The 16512-nt window shown below is 41.2% G+C and overlaps 1 protein-coding gene across 6 annotated transcripts in view; it reads right to left on the minus strand.

The window, feature by feature from the left end:
• CIT (citron rho-interacting serine/threonine kinase) overlaps nucleotides 1-16512 on the minus strand; it is a 201700-nt gene that overhangs the window by 39418 nt on the left and 145770 nt on the right. For all 6 annotated transcript variants that reach the window (XM_050747837.1, XM_050747836.1, XM_050747835.1 and 3 more), the window contains 4 exons: nucleotides 10540-10737; nucleotides 9566-9759; nucleotides 5929-6064; nucleotides 3937-4041 (listed from right to left, as the gene is read on the minus strand). In XM_050747837.1, coding sequence (XP_050603794.1) covers nucleotides 3937-4041; nucleotides 5929-6064; nucleotides 9566-9759; nucleotides 10540-10737 — 633 coding nt within the window. The remainder of the gene's footprint in view (nucleotides 1-3936; nucleotides 4042-5928; nucleotides 6065-9565; nucleotides 9760-10539; nucleotides 10738-16512) is intronic.

The raw sequence follows: 16512 nt of genomic DNA on the forward strand, positions 1-16512 counted from the left end.
TTCACGTAAAGTACTCAGACAGTCAGTCATATGGTAAGTGCTAATTAAACCTTAGTTATTTTAATAATTAATCAAGTAATCTGACTATTAATCAATATTAATCTCTCATTTTGGTTGGAGATATCAGACTACTTTCTAATTTCATGTGTTTCAACGTAATGGAACCAGTGGTTTTTAAAAGTGCAAGGTTTCAGTTCCAAATAAGAATGTTCTAAGAATGAGAGTTGCTGGAAAATGGGTTGGGATGTCCAAAGTCATTGTAAGTATTTAGGCCGAGGTTCAACGGGGCCTATCTATGAGGAGTGCTGAGGAAGGCATCTTCTTCCTTGGATGAGAGATGAATTTGACCAGGACTAGCAACTGGACTTTGATCACTGGTGTTACTTCCAATGAACTGAGAGTGGCTATAAAGTGTCATGTTGAGAAAGCTTCTGAAGTCATTTTGGGCCCAGGAGGAAAAATGTGAAAGAAAGATCCATTAGTAAAGTTTGTCAGGAGCAGAGATAAAGGGAACAGTGCTGGAAATTGAGACTGCATAATATAAAAATTATTTCAATTCTGAGACTTTGATTCTGGCTCCATTTAAAAGTCTCCTTATAGGCTGGGCATGGTGGCTCATGCAATAATCCTAGCACATTGGGAGGCTGAGGTGGGCGGATCATTTGAGCCCAGAAGTTCAAGATCAGCTGGGCCAACATCGTGAAACCTCATCTCTACTAAAAATACAAAAAATTAGCCGGGAGTGGTGTTGTATACCCGTAATCTCAGCTACTCAGGAGGCTGAGGCAGGAAAATCACTTAACCCTCGGAGGTGGAGGTTGCAGGGAACCAAGAGCATGCCACTGCACTCCAGCCTGGGCGACACAGCAAGACTCCGTCTCAAAAAAAAAATAAAATAAAATAAAAAATAAAAGTCTCCGTACCTACGAAGAGGACACTGAGGTGGAAACCTTGGGCACATATGCTTATACAGCACATACCAACCAGGAGGCCCAATCACAATGTGGGCAATAAAGAGCATTCTTTGTTCCAGAACGGCTTCAACTGTCGCAGAAATCCGCCTCAGGCTCAATGTCAGCCAGATGTCTGTGCTCAAAAATCTTTCTGTGAGGAACATCCCGGGAAACTGGAAATGTTCTCATGTAGGTTTAGAAGTGAGAAGGAGGGAACTGGATCGGGATCCCGGCACTCTATTCCTAGAGTCGTCACTGACTCACCACATAACCTTGGACCAAAGTACTGAGCTGTCAGGGCCAACTCGCCTTCTCAGAAGGAAAATAGGACAGGCATGAGCATTGATTATTTCTGTTCTTTCTGTTTCCAGGATGTGCCTAAAGTGGGAACACTGTCTATTCATCCCAGATAAAAGACCCTAATTCTCTATTTGACCACGAGGTACATTTAACGTTACCATTGTAGTGTTGTTCATAAGGCCATAGGGTGAATTCCTGTGTGTGTTCACCAAATGTGTGTGTGTGTATGTGTGTTTAGTATTAAATTTTATTTTTTAAATTGTTTCAGAGGCAAAATACACATAAAATTTACCATTTTAACCATTTTTAAGTGTATAGTTCAGAGGCATTAAGTACACTCATATTATTGTGTAACCATCACCACCATCCATTTCTAGAACTTTCCCAAACTCCCACCCATATTTTTCACTTTAATTTTTATTTTGAGACAGGTTCTCACTCTGTCACCCAGGCTACAGTGCAGTGGTACCATCAGAGCTCAATGCAGCCTCAAACACCTGAGCTCAAGTGGTCCTCCCACCTCAGCCTCCTGAGTAGCTGGGACTAGAAGTACACACCACCACACTTGGCTGATTTTTTTTTTTTTTTTTTTTTTTTGGTAGAGGCGGGGTCTCACTATACTGCCTAGACTGGTCTCAAACTCTCGGCCTCAAGCAATCCTCATGCCTCAGCCACCCATATTTTTAAAATTATCATTCAATAAAATATTTTATACTCACCTGCAAAAATTTCACTACACTTTTCAAACTTAATAGCACAACAGTATTACTTCTATCAGCAAAGTGCCTCAGGAGCTATGGGTATCATGTGACAAAACCTCATCAGCCAGAACAGGGCATTCTGGTTAATTAAACTGTCAGGCTCACTAAGGGTTAAACAGAATACTCTTTGGAGTCCAGTTTTTCATTATAAAGTGCATTTGTCCTTGCAGGTCAATCCTAAAGAACAAAGCAGAATCATCAGTGATTCAACATAGAGGGCTCTGGCTGGGGTGTCGGAGGTAGTCATCAATTTAAATAGCGATTCTCAGAGTTCTGTGAAAAGGTACCAGCCATCACGTAAGGGATGGGTTTAGGAGATCAGTCTGAGCTTGTCTTTTATGCTTCAAAAGCAGGGCACACATTATTTTTAACTAAATTACCCAATGTTCAAAAGCCTTCATGAAATTTGGTACTCAGAATAATCTGATAAAATTCTGCCCTATGCAGGAAGCTAATTTGCATGGATGTCCTATCGGCATGAAACTTAATATACTTTGGATATTAGCTCTAAAGAACAATTTAACTCAATATTCACTCACCCATGTATTTAATAAACTTCTATTTGGCATATGCTATGTGCTTGACACTCTATTAAGCTTCACGTAGAAGGATAAAAATGACAGAGACCCTCTGGCCTTCATGACATATTTTTAATGCATTAAATACCTTAAGACAAGCATTATATGACCCCCATACTCTTACTTGAAAATTCTAATTTCAAAATGTCTAATTTGGATCTGGCAAATTGTCACTTTCAAAATTCCACCTGGAATGGAAAGCTAACTACTGCATGTTCTCACTTACAAGTGGGAGCTAAGCTATGAGTATGCAAAGGCATACAAAGTGGTATAAGAGACACTGTGGACTCAGAAGGGGGAAGGCAAGGAGGGGAGTGAGGGATGAAAAATTACCTATCAGGTACGATATACGCTATTTGGGTCACAGGTACACGAAAAGCCTAGACTTCACCACCACACAATTCAACCATGTCACCAAAAAAACACTTGTACCCCTAAAGCTATTGAAATAAAAAAATCTTTTTAAGAAATTTGTTTAAAAGTTCAGGCAGGGCACGGGGACTCATGCCTGTAACCCCAACACTTTGGGAGGCCAAGACAGGTAGATCACTTGAGCCCAGGGGTTCAAAACCAGCCAGCCTGGGAAACACGGGGAAACCCCGTCTCTACAAAACAATACAAAAATTACTCGAGCATGGTGGCATATACCTGTAGTCCCAGCTACTCAGGAGGCTGAGTGGGAGGACGACCTGAAACCAGGAAGTCAAGGCTGCCGTGAGTAGTAATTGCACCACCGCACCTTAACCTGGGCAACAGAGCAAGACCAAAAAAAAAAAAAAAAGACTCCAGAGAGAAATGAGCTACCAGCCGTGAAAAGACATGGAGGAAACCTGGATGCATATGACTAAGTGAAAGCAGCTAATCTGAAAGGCTACATACTGTGTGATTCCAGATATGCAACATTCTGGAAAAGGGAAAACTATGGAGACAGCAAAAGATCAGTGGCTGCCAGGAGTTGAGGGTGGGGAGGGATGAACAGGCAGAGCACAGAGGGTTTTTAGGGCAGTGAAACTATCCTGTATGATATGGTAAAGGTGGATAACTGTCACTATACATTTGTCAAAACCCATAGAATGTACAACACCAAGAGCAAACCTAATTTAAAGTATGCATTTGGGGTGATGATGATGTGTCAGTGCAGGCCCATTGATTGTAACAAATGGACCACTCTGGAACAGGGTGTTGACAGCTGGGGACGTTGTGGGAGGAGGGGGCGGGGAGTATGTGGGAACTCTCTGTGCTTTCTGCTCAATTTTGCTGTGAACCTAAAGCTGCTCCAAAGAATAAAGCCTATTAAAAGAAAAAAATTCTACTTGGCCCTTATCCCAGGTGTTTCACACTCACCTCTTCCAGAAGCCTCTGTTTGAGCTCTCGTTCAGTCTCCAGCTTCTGCTGTAAGCTTCGGGCATTCATTTCAAGCATAGCATGCTTCTTCTCCAGGTCATTGAGCTAGACATTTGGAAAGATTGGCATAATGCCACATTTAGGAATGTTAGATGCTGACAACTTTTATGAATGTCCACGAACCTTCACGAAGAAAGAATATTGAGTTCTAAAGGTCAGAACGTAAAGGTTGCTTTTTTCTAAATACAGAAGTCCATGTCACTGGTGAGTCTTCCATAGGTTATTAAATGAGGATGGAAATTATTTCTAAGGGATGGCTCTTAAATATAGCCATGACAAGTTCTAGGAAATGACTGCTCAAGGATTTATTTATCTGACATGCTTTGGCTGAATTTAATTAAATAATCATATGCTGAATGCTTACTACCTGCATTATGGCTTTTAGGATGAAAGGATAACTAAGCTCTCAAGGATCTTACATCAAGTCAGAAAGGCCCATAACTAGACACGTACGCAAATAATGACTGCTTTGTCAGATTTTAAGTTTGATAAGAAAGGCTTGGGAAGGAGAAATTCATCCCAATTAGGAGAAGATCAAGACAATAAGGTATTGCAAAGTCTGGAGCTTTAAAAGACACAAAGGACTTTGCTGCTTAATACTTTAAGAGCAGTCAACTAGAAAAAAATATTTTTCACATTAAACATAAAAGGCCTCACATATCTCTAATAAATCTAGTTTCCTCATGCTAAAAAAAAAAGTGGTAACCCAGTTTCAGGGAACTCAGGAGTGTTCCTCACTAGAGAGCTCTGGCCTTAAATCTAATAATTCTGTTTCTATTAATATAAGTATCTGTTAAGAAAATAATCATGGATGCCCATAAAGATTCATATTTATCACACTGTTATTTATATGGCAAAATACTGGAAGCTCAAATTTCCAATACAAGTATAATGATTAAAGTAGGTACTTCCATGGAATTTATTTATTTTTTTTAGAATCACATGTTCAAAAAATACTCAACTCAGAAAAAACCTGCAGTTAAATGATTTTTAATAAAAACATGTAAAGCTGTACACATGAGAATCTAATTTATAAAAATACATACGTATGTCTATGTATGTGTGTATATGCATAAACATAAGCACAGAGACTGCAAATAAATTCACGAATAAAACAATAGCAGTGGGTGACCAGCCATTATTTCCTTTACTTTTCTGTGGTTTCTATATTTTCCACAATGACCCAAATAACTATTTTTCTATCATGAAATAACAAAGTTATAGAAAATATAAAATCAGATTGTTATTTTGTGTGTGTATGTGCATGAAAAAGAGTGTCTATGTATGCATCTGTGTGTTTATACATAAAATTCCTCTGATCTTCACCTTGGTGATCTGTAACACTGAAGTACCTATTCTGTATCTCTCTCAAGATTATTAGCTAAAATCTCTAAAACATTGGTTATGACTGTAAATGTAATATGGAGAGGCACATGGATGGAACACGTGTATTTCCCATGTGAAATACTGAGAACTGGAATGCGTCATCAGACCCTATCATGACCCTGAACTTGGAACAAGGAGAAGCTGAGCTACCTATTACTGCAGCAATGGGATGAGCATTAGTCACTGCCACCAAGAACTTCCCAAAGATGCACAGCATTCAATCCATAAAGCCTTCTGGAAATAAGATGCCAGACAACCAGAGAGAAGAACACCCAGATCAAAATTCGAACTTCAAGGGCCTAGACACACAGATTTTAAAAAGTCACTGGCCGACTGTGATCACTGGGCACCCACCACACCCACCCACACTACTGCCAACCAAAAATGTCCCATGGTAAGGCAAAACCATGGGACATTTTTGGAGTGCATGAACATATGTTTATGAAATATGTTTGCCATGGATTGCATTTGAATTTTTATCAAGCGTGCCTTTAAAAGAAGGAAACGAAAATGTTTTCCTAAAAAGCAGAAGGGGTGGGCGCTGACCTTGTCAGAGAGGCTCTCGGCCTTCAGCTTCTGCTCTTTGAGAGCCTGCTGCAGAGCGAGAATCTCCGCCTTGTGCTCCTTCACTGCCAGCTCCACCACCTGGCGAGACTCGGTGATCCGCTGATCGGCTCTCGCCCTGCCAGAAAAACACAGGTCAGCTTTTGGAAGCCCCCCAAACAGCTGACCTGCTGAAAGAAGGCTGGTCCATCTCTAATCCTGACGAGCAACTAAACAGGCTGCAGGCCAGAGAGATGCCCCACCTTGACTCCTAGTTCCAAACTGTCTTCCTTTCCAACAGCTTACCAAGCAAAGATTTGACCCATGTTAGGTTTGGGTGAGAAAAAACAAAACAGGCCAGGCGCAGTGGCTCACACCTGTAATCCCAACAGTTTGGGAGGCCAAGGTGAGTGGATTACCTGAGGTCAGGAGTTCCAGACCAGCCTGGCCAACATGGTGAAATCCCATCTTTACTAAAAATACAAAATTAGCCGGGTGTGGTGGTGTGCACCCCTAATCCCAGCTACTCAGGAGGCTGAGGCAGGAGAATCACTTGAACCCAGGAGGTGGAAGTTGCAGTGAGCCAAGATCACACCACCGCACTCCAGCCTGGGTGACAGAGCAAGACTCCATCTCAAAAAAACAAAACAAAACAAACAAACAACAAAAAAAAGTTAAATGTTTTTGGGTACTCATCAAGAAACTGAAACTTGAGGCTGGGTGTGGTGGCTCACGTCTTAATCCCAACACTTTGGGAGGCTGAGGTGGGCGGATCACCTAAGGTCAAGAGTTCGAGACCAGCCTGGCCAACATGGTGAAACCCCATCTCTACAACAAATACAAAAAATTAGTCAGGCATGGTGGCACATGCCTGCAATCCCAGCTACTCAGGAGGCTGAGGCAGAAGAACTGCTTGAACTTGGGAGGCGGAGGTTGCAGTGAGCCAAGATGGTGCCACTGCACTCCACCCTGGGCAACAGAGCAAGACTCCATCTCAAAAAAGAAAGAAAAAACGAAAGTGAAACTTGAATCTGTTGAGTGTCTCCATAAATAATGCTAAAGAACAGAAAAATCAGAAGCAAACTGGGAAAAAAAAATCACTTCCCTTTCCCCATTTAGGTATCATGCTTCCTACTTCCACACTTTGGCTTATACAATCTCCTCCACTGGCCATCCCCTGCTTTGCTACTCTGCAAACTCAAATCTTACTCAGCCTTCAAGGATAAATTCAAATGCTATGATCTCCATTAAACTGTTTCCACTTTCTCTTCTCAGAAGCAACGTCACCTTGTTCTGTATCCAAAGCATAACTGTATTTCTCTCCTAAATATATATATACATATTTGAGAAGGAGTCTCACTCTGTCGCCCAGGCTGGAGTTCAGTGGCGCGATCTCAGCTCACTGCAACCTCCACCTCCAAGATTCAAGCAATTCTCCTGCCTCAGCCTCCCAAGTAGCTTGGACTACAGGCGCATGCCACCACACCCGGCTAATTTTTGTATTTTTTGTAAAGACAGGATTTCGCCATGTTGGCCAGGTTGGTCTCAGACTCCTGACCTCAAGTGATCCACCCGCTTCGGCCTCCCCATCTCTCCTAAATATCTGAATCCATATCTCCTCCAGTAGACTCTTAGGCTCTTGAGAACACAGATTAACAATTATATTTTACTCATCTCAGTATCCCACATAATACCAAAACAGAAAAAAGAAGAAAAAAAGAAAAGAAAGGCACGATCTTCCACAATTGCCCTGAAAGCAGACATGAAATGAAAGCAGACTAATGCTAGTCTTCCTGAGAACAGTTCATAATTATACCTTCCATGTACGGTCATGTATTTCTTGATGCTGAAGCCAGATCCTACCCCAAAAATGATCTCCGTAGGTCCCTAGAAACAGCTAGGATAGGAGCTGCACTTGAGGGCGGGAGGGAAGGGGTCTGTGAGAAAACAACCAGAACTTATAGTGAGGATGGCAGAGTCTAAGGATTCAGAAGGAAGCTGGAACAGGAGACTTAAACAGCAGTCCCTCACATCAACAAATACCCTGAGTGTAGAAGCTGGGAGGATCCACAAAAAGGAACTGTTTCTACCATTTCTCTTGAAATGTAAGGGTTCTCATCTTTTACCTCCAAACTTTTGAAGCTCAGTTGAACTTTGCATAATCCATCTGATATATTTAGTTGAGCCTACTATGGCCCAGTAAATGTGAGAGATACCCAAAAGAGTGTGACACAGATTAATTCATTGATTGATATTTCTACGGATAGCTTATCTTGCTTAAGGAGTTCAGAGAATCACAGGAAGGTAAGTTTCAGAGGAAGGTGACATGAGCAAGGTTATGAAAAATGGATCCAATTAGCTGTGCAGACAGGAAGTCACGGGGCACACACTACCCCATATCGTGCCTTTGTACAAACTGGAAAGCGGCACCCATCCTTCTAGGCCATTTCTTTCCATCTGTGAAACGTCATCACGTACCAATTTTGTCAGAAACAAAAACAGTTTCCTGCCATGAGCTGTAAATCTGTCATAACAACTCTTCCAGTCTATGACATCTTCAATGTGACCAGCAACCCTCAGAGCTATGGAGTACACAATTGCACCACTGTGGCCCCGCAGGAAGGGAAATCTATACTAGGTGAACTGTGGAAACAAAAGTGAGAAAGCAGAGGAACGACACTACCTGAACTGATTATTATCACTTCCTACTAAGAAAGGAAAAAAAAGAAAAAACAGGCAGGCATGGTGGCTCATGCCTGTAATCCCAGTACTCTGGGAGACCAAGGCAGGTGGATTACTTGAGGTCAGGAGTTCAAGACCAGCCTGGCCAACACAGTGAAAACCCATCTCTACTAAAAATACAAAAAAAATTAGCCGGGCATAGTGGCGCGCACCTGTATTCCTAGCTACTTGGGAGGCTGAGGAAGGAGAATCTCTTGAACCCTGGAGGTGGAGGTTGCAGTGAACTGAGATGGTGCCACTGCACTCCAGCCTGGGTGACACAGTCAGACTCTGTCTCCAAGAAAAGGAAAAAAAAAACACTAAACTATTCTTGTAAAGCAGTGGTTCTCCACTGGGGACAATGGAGACACTGGGAATATTGGGGGCAATGTCCAGAGACATACTTGTTGTCACAACTTGGGAAGGGGGTTGTTGGTGGCATCTAGTGAGCAGAGACGAGGGATGCTGCTCAATATCCCACAATGCACAGGACAGCCCCCATAACAAAGAATGACCCAGCCTGACATGTCAATAGTGCCAAGGTTGAGGAATCCTGGGGTGGAGGGAAGACTAGCACTCCACATGACCAGGATTAAAATGGTAATGTTCTTGCTATGGTTACTCTGATAAGAAACCTCATGAGAGTGTTTCTGCACAGAAAACAGAGGTATTTGCCCTGATGCCCAGGCCTCTGCATGGGGAAAACAGATACCAGCCATAGCCACAGAATCCAACTCACACTATCTACGTTTACAACTAGGGTGACCACCCCATCCTGGTTTGCCCAAGAGTCTCCTGGTTTTAAGCACCAGGAGGCTTCTCAGTCTCAGCTGGGAAAGCTGATCACCCTGTTCACAACTCTCAGGCTGATCCTCCTGCGGTCACCTGTCATGAGCTTTCCACAAACACAAAACCCCACCTGCTCTGTTTCTCGGTGTCCAACATCCTCTGCAGCTCTCGAACCCGACACTCAAACTGGGATTTCTCGTCACCCAGGACGCTCCTCCAGGCCTCCCACTGCCGCTCTTTTTCTAGCAGCTCGTCGTTTAGAGCCTCCAAATCCATGACCTGTTCCTCCAGCATGGTACACGTGGTCTTCAGAGCCTCCATCGTCTGCAAATCAGTACCACGGATTTGTGCCTTATCTTTAAACAAGGATTTCCTGGAGATTACTTTGGTCAGGTCAGTTTCAGAAAAGCACAAGTTTCTAACTACAGTTTGAAATGCAGCTTGTCTTTTTCCTCTGCAGCCCGAGGGGACCAGGCAAGAATGGAGGAAGGGCCAGTGCTGCAGCCACCTTAGAGGCAGAACCCAAAGCAAAGCCAGGGGAAGCGACTAAGCTTAAAATCAAGCCATTTATGTTGATCTCCCAAAGCATTTGATTTTGTTTTTATCTATATTTATTTTTTCGAGGCAGGGTCCAGCTCTGTCACCCAGGCTGGAGTACAGTGGCATGATCACAGTTCACTGCAGCCTCGAGCTCCTGGGTTCAAGCATTCCTCCCGCCTCAGCTTTCTAAAAAGCTGGAACTACTGGCATGCACCACCAAGCCCAGCTAATTTTTATCTTTTTTGTTTTAAGAGATGGGGTCTCCTGGGCTCAAGTGATCTTATTGCCTCTACCTCCCAAAGTGTCTGGATAACAGGGAAGAGCTGCCGCACCGGCCCAATTTTTTAAAATCAAAATTAATAAGAACTACACACTTTTAAAAGCCATTTTTAAAACCCTAAAGACTTAGAAACAAGACATGATTCTAAAAAGAGCCCAGTGAAGTTGGGTATGAAGTTTAGTGTTGGAACCCTCGGGAGAATGCACCAAGCACTCCTCCTAAAATTGTTCTAAAAGTCCTCCAAGGATCTCATGACCTTACTTACTTATGTTAACCCTCCTTACTTGCTTCTGGCTGGTAAGCTGCATCTCTCGTTCTGTGATCTCCCGGCGAAGGTGGTCCACTTCACTTCGCAGTTGTACAATCTCATCGTTGGCGCCGGAAGCCTCATCGAGTTGTTTGGACAAGTAGAAGTTTTGGTTGTTGAGTTCAGCGTTATCCTCGGTCAGCTGGTTTAGCTGCTCCTCCAGGTCTGTGATTACCTAAAAGAGGAAAGGAATCCAGTTACATGCCAAGCACATTCATTTCAAGTGAGAAATTGCTTCTAGGGCTATGGATTTCTGAACTCACGTGACACTGGCAATCAACGTGCCGCTCATGAGTTTGCCCACCTGACCTTGAGAGTCACGTCCAAGCTCCCACGCCCACCCACTTAACTCTAAACACGAGCAGTGGTAGAAAAAGACCCAGTTTCTCTCTAACTCAGGACACATCTAAGAAATATGGCAAAAGCAATCAAAAGTAATCACTGCATGAAACAGACGACTTTGAATGAGATCAAGTTGACAGAAATAATACAATATGGAAGGGAAATGCAAATTAATAACAGAGTGGTATCACAATCTGCTAATTAAGCTAAAAATGCCCATGACACTATCTCTAGGACCTTATTATTGGAGATGGCCACAGTCTTAGAAAGCAAAATGAAGTTCTTATCAAGGAAGACTGACAGGGAAGGGCACCAGGAGTTATTTCAATAATATCACAAGCAATAAATTTAATTTCATACAACCAAGGAAAAAAAACTTAAGGGAAACTCAGAAAAACCCTGAAAATACAATACTGTACTATACCATCACTTTAATGTATTTTACTATACAGTTGGCTATCAGACAATGGGAAGCCATGTATATGAAACTGTCATTTTATTGAGAGAGATTTAATCGGGGTTTGCTAAATTACTTTCCTGCTCAGTAGCAGAATGACTTCAATTTCAGAACATTTAGCTTTCCTATTCTCTTTGCTGAGGTTTAGAATTACTGCTTGCAGAGAGCTTTCATGTATAATACTTTAGAAGTTTAAGGGCAATTTTCTAATAATAGTTGGACTGAGGCACACAGGCAGTAAATTAAATTGTATGTAACAAAAAGAAGGAAATTAAAAGGAAATGCCATTAAGCCTACAGTTATTAATTGTTTCCAATTTTCAAACCTAGAGTCGATTTCGTTTATGAAATGTTGCCATTGCTTTCATGACTAATTCCCTATTTTAACCCTCTTTGATTATCAGTTTTTTAAAAAATCTCCCCAGGCACATGGAATTAAAGAACATCAATTAAGTACATTTGTCCACAAATGTACTCAGAAGAGATACAACTTTTCATTTTGTTAACTGAGCTGATAACCTTTTAGTGTGTGGTCTAATGGTCTAGTGATTTGCTTTTTAATGTCAAAAGCCACATTAATTCATAATGTACTGTTTTGAGATACACTGTCAGCTACAAGAAGGGGAATAAAAGTTATCTGGTCAGGTTCTTAGCTCAGATACCTTCTTTATCAAGGAAGACAAATAAGCAAAATCTGCACATTTGCCATTTCTAGCAGACACTTATGACTTGTAGGGTCCCTGCCTTTCCCTTTCTGTGACATGTTAAATCTCCTGAAACCAGAAACAATGAATAACAATGCCCACTAGTTCAACTGGTCTCCTTCCTGTATGTAGTAAACCTATTCCTTAAGATGTTTTTCATAATGTCTCCATTTAACTACTATGCTTCCCCCTACCTCTTTCCCAAAGAAAAGTAAGACAGGCAGGCTGGCTTGGAAGATATAAAATGGATTCTGGAACCCCAAATAAGCCATCTGACCTTTGCTGGGTTGGTTTCTCCATCTGTGACATGGGAGTGAACACTATATTTACTCATCTGCTCTTACTCTTTTAATTTTTTGAATTTTCTTGCATGTTATTTGACCTTAATGTATCATGTGAACATGAGGTCAGGAAATCGAGACCATCCTGGCTAACACAGTGAAACCCTGTCTCTACTAAAAATACAAAAAAGTAGCCGGGCATGGTGGCAGGCGCCTGTAGTCCCAGCTACTTGGGAGGCTGAGGCAGGAGAATGGCATGAACCCAGGAGGCGGAGCTTGCAGTGAGCCAAGATTGCGCCACTGCACTCCAGCCTGGGTGACAGAGCAAGACTCCGTCTCAAAAAAAAAAAAAAAGCCTCTTGGGGAATAAACAGACCAGACTACAGAAAGTCTACTCACATGGAAACACATCATTGCCAAAATAATTTACTTGTCATTCAAGGATGTAGTTAAGACTTTGGGTACCTGCTTTCTTTGATTCATGAAAAAAATGCAATTTATCATTTGTGATAGTAGCCCATTTCTGCCACCTTTTCTTTTTCTCCCAAAATTATATTATAAAATGCTAAAGAAGAAACACTTGGAAAAGGGCAATTTGGTATCACTCAGTTGAGATGGGCCCATTGGAGTAAGAAGGGTCTTTCTATTTCCCTGTTGTCATCCAGTCTACAAGGGTTCTTGTGGCTCTGATTATATTTCTGGTTTGTGATTGCTGGTTCTATATTTGGTCATCATCTCTATTTTGCCCATTTGACAAGAGAAGTGTTACATGTTTTTGTAAAGTACCCATACTGAGATTTAAGGCATTTTAATTGATTTGGACTTTTTATACACATATTCTATCTACCCAAGCCATAACACAGTTAGCTTGTGACCTTGTTTCAAGTTGCTGGAGTCATGATATTAAATGTTGGACACACCCATGCACACACACACATATGTTACTGAGTTTACAGATATTAAACTGACTTATGACATAGGCAGTAAATTAATGGTCTTTGTGAGTTTTTTTAAAAAGGCATAGTAACAGGCAATGTTCACTACTGTCCTTTGAAGTAGGTATTATTTTATTTCTATTTTATGGATGGGGAAATTGGGGCAACAGAGATGCTAGGTAACTTGCCCAAGGTCACTGCTAGTAAATAACAAAACCAGAATTCGAACCCAACACTAAAACTCAAGAATCTACATTCTTGCCCCCTAAACTATACTGCCTCTCTAAAATAGGGATAGAAGTGTTTATTCAATTTTTTTATTCAGATCTTTGAAAACTGAAATGATGCAGGTAAAATATATTTACCATTCAGGACAACCCTTCTTGATTTCGATCCAGGGAATGTGCAAGGAAAATTGGTAGGTCTACTTTCTGGTCCTGGGTATATTCTCTCTCCACCAAGGTCAAATGATTTGTTTACTATGAGTCTGTTAAACTTTTAACCCCAAAGATAGAGGGTAAAAAAGAGAAACTGAAAGGCTGATTCCATCTTAGCAGTAAAAAAAGATGGGCAAGATATCTTCACAACGCAGGGGCCAGCAGAGCTTTCTTACATGCTGTTTTTACAGATAACAGGTCTTGGTACAGTTAGAAGAAAGAAGGGAAGATTAAAAAAAATGATCTAAGCTGGACATGGTGGCTCACACTTGTAATCTCAGCACTTTTGGGAGGCTGAGGTGGGTGGATCATCTGAGTCTGAGAGTTCAAGACTAGTCTGACCAACATGGAGAAACCCCATCTCTACTGAAAATACAAAATTAGCCAGGCATGGTGGCACATGCCTGTAATCCCAGTTACCCAGAAGGCTGAGGCAGGAGAATCGCTTGAACCCGGGAGGTGGAGGTTGTGGTGAGCGGAGATCGTGCCATTGTACTCCAGCCTGGGCAACAAGAGCGAAACTCCGTCTCAAAAAAAAAAAAAAGATCTACTCTCAGTGTCAAAAAGAAAAAAAAGAAAGAACTTTGTTTGGGCTGATCTGATCTGTTGTTTTTCAATGCTATCATGGTTCTGAGAAGAAGACATGGACCTCTCACACCTAACTGGAAGACCAGCAGAGGAAAATTACCAGGTAAATGTCCAATGGCACGTTAGGGGTGAAGAAACCAGTCAGATAATGAGCATCAGGCTAAAAAGACACAGGACTGAAATCCTATTTTAATGCCTGGTTCTCTTCTGAAGGCAGCTATTTGCATATTATTTATTTTTAATCTTATAGCTGACAGATTGATTCATAATTAAAACTGTGTCATATGTTTGCCCACCAACTCCCCTCTAAAACAGACTTAGGTAGGGTTTTAGGTGCCAGATTGAATCAAATCCTTTTTAAATGTCTTCAAAATATAGAAATGGTCTGAGCTTGAAAATCTTACTGTGCATGAGCTTTTTGAAAGCTGAAGAGAGCTCCTATCAATTGAGTTATTATGGGAATTGTGGGAACTCCCATAATAACTCATTTTTAAATGACAAAGATGACATTTCCTAGCGGAGACAATCTTCAGCAATGCCAAAAAAGAAAGGAACCTCCAACACATTCCTCTGAAGTGTCTTTAAAGCGGTCTTGAACTTGGAAAAGTATAATTGAGACGTACTATTGTGGCTAAATGTTGTTCTAAAGTAGTGGTTTTCAAACTTTTTAAAGTAGCAGCAGAGCCATTTTCCAAACAAAAGATTATATTATAAGCCCAGGAGAATAAAATATTAATAGTAACCAATGTTGTTTAGCACTTTCTATGGATCAGGCCCTGTGCAAGCAGTTTGCACGTATCTCATTTAATTCTCGCAGCAACCTTATGAGGGAGGTACTACTACCAAATCCCATGACTCAGTGTTCCGTAAGTTGTACTGTCTGAAATGTGGATACGTGGTATACTGGAACCAGAAGCTCTCTCTCTTCCCTCACCCAGCCCCCAAAGAGCAGTTATTAAATTAATTACGTATCCTACAATCAATGAGGGTACTGATTGGAACTGAGGGTATACAATGTCATCTCCATTTTACAGACAAAGAAAGAGGGGCTTCGTAGGATAATAAGCATAGGTTACTAAGAGGCCAATTTATAATCTGAACTCTGTCTGATTCCAGAGCCCATGGCTTAGACTACTAAGTTACCCAGCTGCTCTGGCTGAAATGTGGGTGGAGGGCATCTCTCTCAGGTTCACACACACACACTTGGGAAGGCCCCCAGAGGCTTCGCCACAGAACACAGAGGTAAATGACGCAAAGATCAGAAGTCACCGTTCCAGAAAACGCAAATTTGGAGAGCATTAGAGTTACATGCAAAAGTAACCAAATGCAGTCTACATACTAGTGTATTCCACTAAAACTGACTTTCAATTTTTAAAATGGGGGACAAGATGAATTACAAAGGGGTATAAGGAAACTTTTGAGGGTGATGAATACAATAAATATTTTGTTTTTATCGCTCAAGAATGAAATTTGGATAATCTTATCCAAAATAATAAAATTCATTTTGATTGTTTTGCTGTTTCACAGTTATATACACGTTTTAAAATGCATCAGATTATAGTACACCAATTATACCTCAATAAAACTGTAAAAAAATGTTTTTTAGAAAGTTCTTATGCCAAAAGACTAAAAAAGGAAAAAAGAACTCCAGATGAATGGAACAGGATTACTAATGCACACATTTTTAAAAATCCAAGCTTATATAAGGAAAAAATGGTAATATAAAAAATTCCACAGTCATAAAATGATCTACATTTTATTCAGTGATCATTCACGCGCACGTATGTAATATAAGCAAATAACTCGTGTGTAAAATAAGAAAGAAAGGCAACAAGAAATTAAAATCCTAGGGCAGAAAACTACCAGAATGTCAACCCCCAACTACTCAAGGAAGGGAGGAGGGATGGAGGAAATCCACAGACATTTTAAGGCAGGCCCATCCCAATCCACCATCATATCAGGAAATGCAGACCAAAAAACTGGTCTGTCAGTTCCCCACTAAAGTCAAACAGAGGCAAATATCATGACCTAGTAATTCTTGGGAAATGCTCACCAGAAGTAAGTGCTCACAGCCACCAAAGGCTTTGTGCAACAGGGTTTCCTAACAGATTGATCCATTACGGAAACAATCCAAATGTCTACCAACAAGGAGAATGGATAAACAAACTATAGTTCTATTCATACACCAGAAACACCATACAGTGATT

Source organism: Macaca thibetana, chromosome 11 (assembly GCF_024542745.1).
Source record: "Macaca thibetana thibetana isolate TM-01 chromosome 11, ASM2454274v1, whole genome shotgun sequence".
Taxonomy (NCBI): Eukaryota; Metazoa; Chordata; class Mammalia; order Primates; family Cercopithecidae; genus Macaca; species Macaca thibetana.